The sequence below is a fragment of the Boleophthalmus pectinirostris genome, unplaced genomic scaffold, assembly GCF_026225935.1.
Source record: "Boleophthalmus pectinirostris isolate CB_2022bp ecotype Guang Dong unplaced genomic scaffold, ASM2622593v1 HiC_scaffold_14, whole genome shotgun sequence".
NCBI lineage: Eukaryota > Metazoa > Chordata > Actinopteri > Gobiiformes > Gobiidae > Boleophthalmus > Boleophthalmus pectinirostris.
In genome coordinates this window covers 190,559-203,828 of record NW_026571047.1, presented here as the reverse complement: position 1 = coordinate 203,828, position 13,270 = coordinate 190,559, and the positions used below count along the sequence as shown (strand labels likewise).

Here is a 13,270-nt window from a genome sequence, read left to right as displayed (position 1 = left end):
AACCAGGACTAAACCAAGATTAAACCAAGACTAAACCAGGACTAAACCAGAATTAAACCAGGACTAAACCAAGACTAAACCAGGACTAAACCAAAACTAAACCAGGACTAAACCAGGACTAAACCAAGACTAAACCAAGACTAAACCAGGACTAAACAGGACTAAACCAGGACTAAACCAGGACTAAACCAAAGACTAAACCAGGACTAAACCAAGACTAAACCAGGACTAAACCAGGACTAAACCAAGACTAAACCAGGACTAAACCAAGACTAAACCAGGACTAAACCAAGATTAAACCAGGAATGAACCTACACCGTGTCATTAGCAGATTATAAATGTATACACGCCGCAAACCGCTAAGCCAATCACCAGGACTAAACCAGGACTGGAACAGTATAATTAGCATAAATACATAAACACTGCAAACTGCCAAGTCAATCATCAGGACTACACCGGGACTGGAACAGGTCTAAACCAGGACTAAACCAGGACTAAACCAAGACTAAACCAGGACTAAACCAGAACTAAACCAAGACTAAACCAGGACTAAACCAAGACTAAACCAGGACTAAACCAGGACTAAACCAAGACTAAACCAGGACTAAACCAGGACTAAACCAAGACTAAACCAGGACTAAACCAAGATTAAACCAGGAATGAACCTACACCGTGTCATTAGCAGATTATAAATGTATACACGCCGCAAACCGCTAAGCCGATCACCAGGACTAAACCAGGACTGGAACAGTATCATTAGCATAAATACATAAACACTGCAAACTACTGAGTCAATCATCAGGACTACACCGGGACTGGAACAGGTCTAAACCAGGACTAAACCAGGACTAAACCAAGACTAAACCAGGACTAAACCAGAACTAAACCAGGACTAAACCAAGACTAAACCAAGACTAAACCAGGACTAAACCAAAACTAAACCAGGACTAATTCAGGACTAAACCAAATCTAAACCAGGACTAAACCAAGACTAAACCAGGACTAAACCAGGACTAAACCAAGACTAAACCAAGACTAAACCAGGACCAAACCAAGACTAAACCAAGACTAAACCAGGACTAAACCAGAATTAAACCAGGACTAAACCAGGACTAAACCAAGACTAAACCAGGACTAAACCAGAATTAAACCAGGACTAAACCAGGACTAAACCAAGACTAAACCAAGACTAAACCAGGACTAAACCAGGACTAAACCAAGACTAAACCAGGACTAAACCAGGAACTAAACCAGACTAAACCAGGACTAAACCAGGACTAAACCAAGACTAAACCAGGACTAAACCAGACTAAACCAAGACTAAACCAGGACTAAACCAAGACTAAACCAGGACTAAACCAAGACTAAACCAGGACTAAACCAGGACCAAAACCAGGACTAAACCAAGACTAAACCAAGACTAAACCAGGACTAAACCAGAATTAAACCAGGACTAAACCAGGACTAAACCAAGACTAAACCAGGACTAAACCAAGACTTAAACCGGGACTAAACCAAGACTAAACCAGGACTAAACCAGAATTAAACCAGGACTAAACCAAGACTAAACCAGAATTAAACCAGGACTAAACCAGAATTAAACCAGGACTAAACCAAGACTAAACCAGGACTAAACCAGGAATAAACCAGGACTAAACCAAGACTAAACCAGAACTAAACCAAGACTAAACCAGGACTAAACCAAGACTAAACCAGGACTAAACCAAGACTAAACCAAGACTAAACCAAGACTAAACCAGGACTAAACCAAGACTAAACCCAAGGACTAAACCAGGACTAAACCAAGACTAAACCAAGACTAAACCAGGACTAAACCAAGACTAAACCAGGACTAAACCAGGACTAAACCAGACTAAACCAGGACTAAACCAAGACTAAACCAGACTAAACCAAGGACTAAACCAGGACTAAACCAAGACTAAACCAGGACTAAACCAAGACTAAACCAAGACTAAACCAGGACTAAACCAGGACTAAACCAAGACTAAACCAGGACTAAACCAAGATTAAACCAAGACTAAACCAGGACTAAACCATTACTAAACCAAGACTAAACCAGGAATGAACCTACACCGTGTCATTAGCAGATTATAAATGTATACACGCCGCAAACCGCTAAGCCGATCACCAGGACTAAACCAGGACTGGAACAGTATAATTAGCATAAATACATAAACACTGCAAACTGCCGAGTCAATCATCAGGACTACACCGGGACTGGAACAGGTCTAAACCAGGACTTAACCAGGACTAAACCAAGACTAAACCAGGACTAAACCAAGACTAAACCAAGACTAAACCAGGACTAAACCAAAACTAAACCAGGACTAAACCAGGAGCGCAGCCGCTGAGCCGATCTCTTCCCCTGATGGTTTGTGTAATAAAAACACTAAAATCTCTCTCAGCCTGGCCCATTGTTCTGGGAAAAAAAGGGGAAATGGCACTTGTTACCAGGGCAGTAGACGTCCTGGATGTGCATCAAGTATTTTTCTCCCGTTTGTCATTCATTTGATTCACCTGACCCGCCCGTGTGTTATCACTCCCCGCCCACATACCTGCCCGTAAACTTCCAGAACGTTAAAAGTCGCCCTTTTCAGTGACTCTGCCTGTGCAGGACTCTGCCTGGAGTTGAGTTTTGATTTATTCACATGTTTGAGTAATCCTGGTTTATTAGTCTGTTTATATATCCAGAGCTCAAAATGCTCTGCTCCACCATTTACCTTCAGTTCAGTTGAGAATAACAGTTCCAAGGTTGAAATTATCCAAACGATTTTAACCCCACAAGGTGGAATATTATAACATAGATCAGAAAATAGCATAATATGAGCCCTTTAATGTTGAAAATCACATTCTATTGTCTTTTGTTTTGTTTTGTTTTTTTTGTCATCCTCATCATGGCTTTGGAATCTGTATTCACTCTGAGTCTATTCCTTAGTATGAAAATCAAGTTACACCTTTTAGTATCATAGCAACTCTACTGAGCACGTGCAGTAGCAGACAGGGGTCAGGGAGTGCCAGTGCTTGAAATGGAGTGTGATTGAAACCATCACACCAAACAGGAGTCTTGTACTTCCACACATTTACAGATAGCTGCTCGGGCTGGTCCAATCACAGCCCGACGTGATATCAGAGCAGCCAATCAGAGCGCAGGTGGATCATAAGGGCCATAGAGCGGGACACCTCTGCTCTGAGTGTGTGAGGTGTGAGCTGTCAAATCTAGATTTTCAGAATCTAGATGCTTTTGATGACTGGAAATTAAAGTGCAATATTTAACTGTTCTGACTGGAGGGTCCAACCCCTGCTTGTCTCCATGGGGATGTTGGCTTTTGTCCTTGAATGTTCCACAGTATGGCATTAACTATCATCATAAACACTAGTAATTGAGGCAAATAGGTCAAGATACAGGTCAAGTCTGACCATGACAAGTAAGTACTGTTTGAATTATGGAAACTGAAAAAAAAAAAAAAAAGTTTAAAAAGTTGTCTAGAAATATGTGAATGGGCTCACCTCTAGGCCTGTAATGATAACAGATTTTGCTGGATGATTAATTGACCAAGAATTTATTGCGATAAATGATAATATTGATATTTTGAAACCGATTTCAACTAATATATTGACCATGGAATAAAAAGGCAAATACACCCTTTCAAAGATCAATAAACCTAAGTTCTAAATAACATTTAACACAGACAAGACAACCAAAGACAACAGGCCTAAATAAAACAGACTTATTAACATAGGACTAGTCTAATGTAGTCTGGCTTACAGTGAGGACTTGTTCACAAAAATGCACTTGAATAAACCACTGTTGAACCAAACACAACCAAAGAAATAAATAAAATGAATTACTAAGTTTCTGTAACAAAATTGACCTTAAAAGTGATTTTAGTCACTGACTTGGTATATAGTGACCACTCTGTCTGTGGCTGCTGCTATTGCCTCGTCATTTTGGTCTTGAAGTGTTCGTATGAACCCACGACACAGGATGTTATTTCTCTATGAGGGAGCCTCTTTTCTGTCTGTATCGTGTTGGTTTCTTGTGGGATTTCGGGTTCTGTTGGGGTTTGAGACATTTCCTCTCGTCATTTGCGGGCTCGCAGCATTTGACGCATGTGGCTGTTGAGGCGTGTCCCACTCACCAATGTTGATTGTTTTGGCACACGGAGTTGAACAGTTTTGGTTCTTTGGTTGAAGCGTCATTACGCTTACGAGAGGACATTCACATTCACCGTCTTTGAGAGAGAGAGCGAGGAAAACAAACAAGCATGCAAATAGAATTTATCGAGGCCGGAAAAGTTATCGAGCTCGTTAAAAGTTATCATAGGATTAATTGATTTATTGATTATCATTACAGGCTTAATCACCTCTGACCTGTAACTTGACCTGGTGGCATCAGCTGCTTGTTTCCATGGAGTTAGATACGTTTAATGCTAGACTGTGGAATAATCCAGGCAAAAGCTATGACATCTCCATGGAGATAAGAAGATAATGGGCCCTCCATCAGAAAGTTACAGAGTTCACCTTTAATCAGACATCTCGAATATTGCTGCAAGAACAAGTAGGTCTGTAGTGAGTGTGACAAGAACGTTGCAGGCAAAATTCATAAGGTTTAAGGGGAAAGGGAAGGAGGACAGAGTAAAAAATGTTTAACTTGAAACTAGAACACGCACACATGAGGGCACTGGTGGGTATCTTTTAATAGGGGGCAGAGTCCGTTTTTGCAAACAGTTTTTATGTCTCACTTCCATTTAAAATATTCCATAGAGCCTTTAAGTCACTCGAAAAGCCAGTAGAAATGCTTCAGTGGACATGCATGAAACCAGCTCCAAGTGCACCGCCCTAGTCACAGCGCAGGTGAATAGTGCAATGGATGCCTTTTCATTATTTGGCTTTGTATAATGGGGTCCAGCAAAGTCCACGCCAGCTGTCTTGAAAGCTTGTGTGGTGTTTATATGCTCTCGTGGGAGTGGCTGACTTGTTGTCCAGCCCTTACGCGAGTCCTTTTACAAATTAAACATTTTCGGACACATCTTTTGGTCATTTGTCTGCCTCTAAGAATCCAAAATATCTCTCAAATATGACATCGTGTTGCTTGCAAACCAGAATGCATCACATCTTCATGGGCACATCTTCATGAATTAAAAGTTCAGAAAACTTGTCATTGCCAGGGAGGATTATTGGATGTCTCTGTGAGTAGGACCAATTTGCTTCCTCCGATGCAGAAAAGCCCATTTTCATCCAGAAATGGTTTCAGTGGCAGGATTCTTGATCATTTATCCAATGGCATGCCACCTGATAAACCTGTAATTTCTAGCATCAAACTTTCTTGTTGAGTAAAACGTATCCAGTATTCCTCTGCCTTGTTGAGTTCCTCTGTGCACAACGCGTCCTTGAATTTTTCTTGTTTTTTTGTATTTTGTATGAATTGCAAAATCCATGCAGTTATTCTCACAACCTTGTTGAGTGCACTGTGTCTGGATAAATCAAATAAAGGTTGAGAAACGCGCTTTGGTTCTATGAGGGTATTTTCAACAATATAATCCGGAACGTCATCAAAATCCATTGTTTGAGTGTCCCTTAACAGCCACTCTGCCCCGTGCCACCACATCGTGTCCTCGCTGCACGCCTGTGCGCTCACACAGCACGTGCCACGATCTGCAGCATTGTCCTTCCTGGCACAGTGTCTCCAGTTCTCCGGTAATGTCAAACTTTGTTTTTCGATGGCTCTATTTGCCACAAATTGTTTCCAGTGCATCGAGCTACTTCAGATCCAGTGAAATACAATCATAGAGTCCGTCCATAAATACATTTGATTTTCTGTCACATCCATCCAGACTCACATTTTCCCCAAGTCGAGCCACAATTAATGGACCCATTAATTCTAATCTTGGTAGATTTTTTTTTTGTTTTTTTTAATAGGGGATGTGTGACTTCTGTGGGGTATTCACTGTAATGTATAACATATTTAGATCACCACATTGCCTTTTCCTGTTTTAAATTCACCCAAAACAACAGCTATTAGAATGTTTACCGTATTTTTTTCAAACTATAAGATGCACTTAAAATCCTTTAAGTTTCTCAAAAATTGACAGTGCGCCTTATGTATTAATTCTGGTTCCTGACCTCCCTCTCAAGCATCTCTCAAAATGTTTTAGTACTGGTAAACTACAAAGCTGCATCGCTTGATGGATTGTCAGAGCATTATGGCTACTATAGTCAGGTGCCTTGCGGAGTCGGGTCCTTTAGTTTGACAGAAGCTGAACCACATCAGCGCACAAGGAGCGAGTTGTTTTTTCAGCTCTAATAGTTTATGTAAATGAGCTGTGTGGTTTTAAGTTCAGTTGTCCATTTGTTTTGATTAATGCATCTTATAATCTAATTATGTATGTATGTATGTATGAAAACAGAGAGAATTCAACATTATTGATATTGCGCCTTATAAACCGGTGCACCTTATAGTCGGAAAAATACAGTAATTATTTTCAGTTTAGTTTTTGATGCTTTACCTTTCCTTTGCTTCCTGTGCTCAGTCACTCCCCCTTCAGAGTACTATCACAATCTGTGTGCATCCTGCTAATGAAACTACTTGGTTTGTGAAGTTGTAGTGTATATTTATGAAGGACTGTTGTGCAGGAGCTTGTGTGGTGTAGGCTTGAGGGCGAAACCTTTTTTAAGAGGCGTGGGCTCATACTGCTGAGAGATCTCTAGATTACTCAAGCATGCAAGGATAACATCTCAAACCTCTTCAGGCATGTTTTTGACTGTGGAACAATGTTATAACTAACAAAAAATCAATTTTGCAGAATACTCCCTTTAAAAATGTATGACTATGGCGTAAAGTTGGTTTAAAATTATTTACTACTACTTGCTCTGGTATTACACAATATTATGACAACACATATATGCTTTAGTCTCCCTCCTCACATAATTGTTTTTAATCTCCCTTTATCTTTCTTATTTCCACTGAAACCACTGTATTACCACACTGCGCACCTGTCTCTGCCCCTGTCAGCCATGGCAGGGTCAATATAAATAGCTGGCTGTAAGTGCTGTGTGCGAATAAGCAGACTTGTTCACTGGCAGAAGTGATTCATCTCATGGACGTTGTAATTTGTAACTGTGTTTTTGTGTGTTTGTATTCCAGTGAACCATGGAAAGTTTCCGAAGCAGGAGGACTCTTACGCTTTCGAGGAGGACAGCAGCAGCGGCAGTCTGTCTCCAGAGCAACAGGTCAGCGAGCCAGAGTCCCACAGCTCAGCCTGCACTGCGGAGGGGAGCAGCCTCGCCAGCGCCCTCGCCAGCCCATGCCAGGTAACCACAGGCCCTGAAAAATCAAGTGTCTTCAAATATCTGCATCTCTTTTTTTTTCTGTTTTTTTAGTTTGTGTTTTGTCTTGAACTGTGTGAAGGGTTTTTGAGAGTCATGAAAATTATGATTATTATTATTAAAGGTGAACTGTATAACTTTTCGGAGTGTCTATTTACACCCTGGGTGTTAATAGTTCAATGGACACGATTCTTCTATTTACACCCGTCTCAAGAAAAAAGGGAATGGTGATGCGTCTGTTTACGTCGTTTCCTGTGAAAAGTGCAGGAAGCTGGATTTGAAAATCCAAAGAAATAAAATTCAAAATGAAAGTAGGGTAAGGAAAGGTAAAAGGTAAATCAATGTTGCTACAAAATATATTTGCAATGCCTGTCCGACCATCAATATTTGGGTAATTAAGTTGAAGGCATCACAGCATCATGGACAGTTTATTTAGCATGTGCGATGTACAGCTAGCGGTTATGCTAGTTGATCTGTCTATTCAGCAGTTCAAGTTCAGCCTCGAGTAAGAGAATGGAAACATTATAAGTGGTTCAAATGTAAGAATTTGACCCTCGTAAGCACCAGAACTACTACATAGCAACATCAGCCCATTTGAGATTATAACGCCACAAGGCTAATCTGTATAAAATACCCGCCGAAAAAAAAAGTTCGCTCTGTGCCTGATGCGAAGCTTCTGTCGGACAGTGGTGAGTCTGTTCTGGAGATGGTTCATGTTAAACTTTACAGAGATCATACATGTGCAGATCGTAAGTGTGCAGGTTCAGCACGTCTCTTTTTTCAACAGTCATTTCACTCATGTCATTTTATTTACGTCGACTCCCATGTCACTTTCGTCTCCAGGCAAATTGTCCCTTGCTCATGTGCTGTCCTGTTCATCACGGAGCAGTCCAGCCTTTCCAAACCCATTGGTTATCGTGGATTTTTTCACATGGCCCCATTCTGTCACAATGCATGATACAGTGTCAGTACCAGTTCACCCAATACGCACAGTACGCACATTGAGTAGGGTCTCGTAAACCAATAGAGGCCCCTTACCTTGGCGTTACTCCTTCTCACATACACTGCGTGGACCCATAGACCGTGCACCGCGTTTCCTCCCGTAAGCCGCGTTTCCTCCTGTACACCACGTGTTCTCCCGTACACCGCATTTCCTCCTGTACACCGCGTGTTCTCCAGTACACCGCATTTCCTCCTGTACACCGCGTGTTCTCCAGTACACCGCGTGGACCATGCCTCTTCCCGTGCGCCTCTAAACCAAAACTAAAAGCAGGACTAAACCAGAACTAAACCAGAAATAAAGCCAAGACTAAAACCAGGACTAAAACCAGGACTAAATCAGAACTAAACCAGAACTAAAACCAGTTTTAAACCAGGACTAAAATCAGGATTAAAACCAAGTCTAAACCAGGACTAAAACAGGACTAAAACAAGATTTAATCGGGACTAAACCATTAGGTGCAGACTGCAAATAACTGATCGATGATTCAGCATAATTTTGACTTAAAAAAAAACATCAAATATTATTGATTTTCACTGGGCTGCTGCCTTTATGTTTGTACCGTCAGTGAGTTTTTTTTTGTTTTTTTTTATAAATAAGCTGGGTGTAAATAGTATTTTTGTCTAGGAACACCCGGGTGCCCTTCTATGTGCCACACTAAATACACCCTGGTGTAAATAGCAACAATGGCTATTTGCCCTATGTGTGAATAACAATGTTAGCTATTTACACCCAGGGTGCAAATAGCATCTGCCATAACTTTTTGGGGTCTGTCACTTGCTTCTTTCGATGGAGATGTCATTGCTCTGGACGGAATGTTCCACAGTATGACATTAAACAGCTCTATCTTACATTTATTCAATTACAGGTGGTTTTATAGATGAAAATACATAAAACAGGCATTCTGACTGTGGTTGCCTCTCCACAGATCTGACTTGTAACTTGGTCTGGGTTGCTCTCCTTGAAAATAGTATGTACTATCAAACATTTCAGACACAGCAGTAACATCTCCATGGAGAAAAGCATCTGACAGACCCTGAACCAGAAAAGTTACACAATGCACGTTTAAGGCTGTAGTTGACTAAATGAAACTTTGCTTGAATAAAGACATATGCTGATTTGTTGACTAAAAATAAAACACATGAATAAAATAATAGCTCAGATTAATATGTATCTGTGTATCTGACCCAAACTGCACTCACAATACTACACCTGCTGGGGGAGTTCATGTAAAAACAGCTATTTATGCAGAAAGAAAATATTAGGAAACTCAATTTGTGAATCATGGCTTATAGGTAAATACCAAAAATACCAAATGTTCAGCTGCCTCACTCACTCACTTTTCTTTTCAGTTCTTGTCCCGTAGAAATCCTTATAAACTAAGCAAAATGATGAGTCGACACACACAAGACGCATTTTGGCTGATTAATAAATCACTGTTATACTGGATTTGTGGACAAAATAATGGAATAAAAACCCCAGGATCATGTAGAGCAGGAGTGTCAAACTCATTTTGATCCGGGGGCCGTATCCAACCAACTCTGATCCCAAATTGGCCGGATCAGAAAACTCATGTCATATAAACCCCAAAAATAACAATAAGTTCAAATATTTGTGCAGAGAAACACAAATCTATTACAGAAATCTTTTTTAACTGATGAACTCTTTCTTTTACAAAATATTATAATATTATGAACAACCTGAAACTTTAAGAAAAATACCATTTCAACACAATGTTTTAACATGAACTTGTTTAACATGAACTTGTATAAATAGGAATAAGTAAATTTTTCTTGTAAAATCCTGCACTCGGCTCCACTTTTCTCATGTTGGACATTTTTCTGATGAGGATGTCACGGTCAACAGTCAAAACGATCGTCCTTTAAGAGCGTTTGGAAAGAGACAAGTCTTCATTTGTGCTGCTCTGGTGGGAGGGGCCACGTACAGAGACACTGGAGATGCTGCTGTGATAAACACCGCAGAAAATTAACAAGATTTTAATAAAAAACAGAATTAAAATATTTTAGTAGAAAATAAGCCGAGGGCCAGATTAAAGGTCTTGGAGGGCCGGATCTGGCCCCCGGGCCGCATGTTTGACACCTGTGATGTAGAGCAAGTTAATATGAACATTTTAAGGTCAGAATCACAAGCCTGACAGCAGCAGTTACAGCCAAATGGAGCCAGAGCTCAAAGGAAGCACTTGCCATCCATACTCTCTTCCTTTGGAACACCAACTGTATGTCTACCATCAGATAACTACACATGTGACAGTCCATACACATAAAGTTCCACAATATGGCATTAAACCTATTTATTACTATGGAGACAAGAAGGTGGCCTCATGCACTAGGCCAAGTTACATCTCCCCACTAAACATTAAACGTCTTACAGATATGCAGATCATGTCTGTAGTGCAGTCCAAGACCAATCCTGGACTAAATGACATTCAAATTATGTCCACTATTTGGATGTCCAACTATGAACCCACTTGGACGTCAATCTGCTGTTAAACCTTTGAACCATGGACTAAGGGACTTTTTTGGATGTCATAGGGACATCTAACACAGACGCAGGAAAATTATGTTATTAATGAATATAATACTTTTTTTATTATAAATATCAACATAATACAAGTAACTTTCATTAATATTCATTTTTATTATTTGTGATTAAACATTTATTGTTAATTATTTCTTTGAGCATATGATATTTTGTTACCAGTAATAGAATAGAAAGCCTTTATTGTCATTATACAGTATAATGGAATTCAGAGCTGCTCCGTCAAAGTGCAAGAATTAAACAAAATAATTAAAACAAATGAATAATTCTCAGTGTAATAATGATTCAGTATGGTGACAGCTTTGGAGAAGAAGCTGTCCCTGAGTCTGTTGGTCGTAGCTGGAATTGACCTGAAGCTCCTGCCAGAAGACAACAGATTGAACAGGTGAATCCAGGGTGTGTTTTGTGTTTAATGATCTTCCTCATTCTGCTGAGACATCGAGCGTTGTATAACGTGGTTATGGAAGGCAAAGGACAGCCAAAATGTCCTGTGCAGTATTGATGACCCGCTGTAGACGTTCCTGTCAGCCTCTGTGCAGCGAGAGCCACACTGACACTGTCACAGCACAGGTCAGCAGGCTCTCAATAGTGGAATGATAGAAGGTCACTAGCAGCTTGTGTTTAGTTAAAACTGGTGTTTATGTATGTTTATTTATTTATTGTGGAAAATTATAGCCTACTCATACAAAAATTATTATAATTCTATGGGCCTATGAATTGAACCATAAAAATGGTCTAAAAGGGAGGCACTGGTGGGCAGCAGTGTAGCTCAGTTTGTTCACTGATCTGAAGGTTGGTTGTTTGAATCCCACTCTCAACAAACAAATGACAATACTGGACATCCAGAAGATGTTGGAGAAAAAGACGTGATCTGGAGTCTGCACCTTCAGTGGACCAAGATTGGACATACAAAAAGGACCCTGAAAAGATGTTTCAATGTTTCAAATCTTTGCGTAGTGGGTCAGATCTGTGGAGAGGTGACCCTGCTCACTGTTATTTGGGCTCTGTCTTTGCATTGCCTATAGACTGTATTAAAAAATGACCATAGCTAACCCACTAGCCATTCCAAATAGGAAGTGAGCATGGATGCACTCCTGGCTCCACCTCTTCTATTGAAAAAAACAACAACATTCCTCTCTTTGTAACTACTGCTGTTCCAAAATTAAGATATGAACAACCAAGCACCTTTTTCCTCGAGGTCAGTCCCACTAGCATTTGATTGACAGCACTGCTAAGCCCCCGCTCCTGGTGAGGACAGGAAGGGCCATTGCTTTCAACAGTCTCACTCTAGGTTGGTTCTTTGGTTACTTTTATACTTGTGGTTGGAATTCCAGAAATGGAACTCAGCTCCAAATGTATTCCTATGACTGCAGGCCTCAATGAGCTTCAATTGGCTGGAACTCAATGCTATGGGTGACATAACACTCCCTCAGTCCACTTCTTGAAACAGTCTGTGGCATGACCCCGCCTCTGTGTATAACTGTTGGCCTTTGCAGATATAACTGGCCTTTGCAGAGCTGTCACAACTCTTGGTCATTCAGCAGGTATGACACTGTAAACATGCTCGTATTTATCTGAAGGGTCTATAAACACTGTCCTTATCATTGTTCCAGCTCCAGGTGGAGTCACTGGGTTCAGGCTTTCTGCTCACTCATAGTGTACGACTGCACGTACTGTACAAGTATGACCAGACCCTACAGAAAACATGTATCATCCGCATTGTGCAGGAGGAAGATAAGGCTCAGAAGAGGTCCGTGTGGAATAAGCATAATAATTATTATGTACATATGTGCATCAGGGTGAGGCTGTTACTAAAAAATAAACTATTATGACAGGTGAACATCAGACTCTCTTGCATGAGAATCTCTTGCTTTTTTTTTTAATAAACAATTAAACTACACTTTCTATCAGTTGTTTCCTTAGTCCTCTATTAAATGTTATTAAAGGTGATAATGCTCCTTTCAGTCTCTTGCAGTTATATTAGCATTTTAAAAAACTGAACATTTAAACCCCAATACAAAAAAAATAAATAAATAATAAAAACTACAGAAATCACAGGATATTAGATTTGTAATAGTACAGGACAGAGGGATGGGCAGTGCACTGGCCTATGACTCCCTCTAGTGATGACAAGTGTACATGCCCTATGTAAGTCATTCTGGGAAGTTTGCCCATTTACTAAAACAGTCTTGTTGTTGTGTTGTTTCTGAGCAGACAGGATCCAGAGACATATCAGGGCAGATCCAGGAGGAGGGCTGCAGCAGTCAGACCACAGCCCCTGTCCCCGTCCCTGCCATTGTCAAGGTGTGTGCGGCGTGCAGACACACACACACACACACACGGGGGGGGGGGAGTTTATTCGGT

General features: G+C 40.6%; 1 protein-coding gene across 1 annotated transcript in view; it reads left to right on the top strand.

Moving 5' to 3' along the window:
* Positions 1-13,270, top strand: part of myocd (myocardin) — a 238,826-nt gene that overhangs the window by 212,878 nt on the left and 12,678 nt on the right. Inside the window, 2 exon segments of the mRNA XM_055150459.1 lie at positions 7,166-7,332; positions 13,121-13,210. Coding sequence (XP_055006434.1) covers positions 7,166-7,332; positions 13,121-13,210 — 257 coding nt within the window.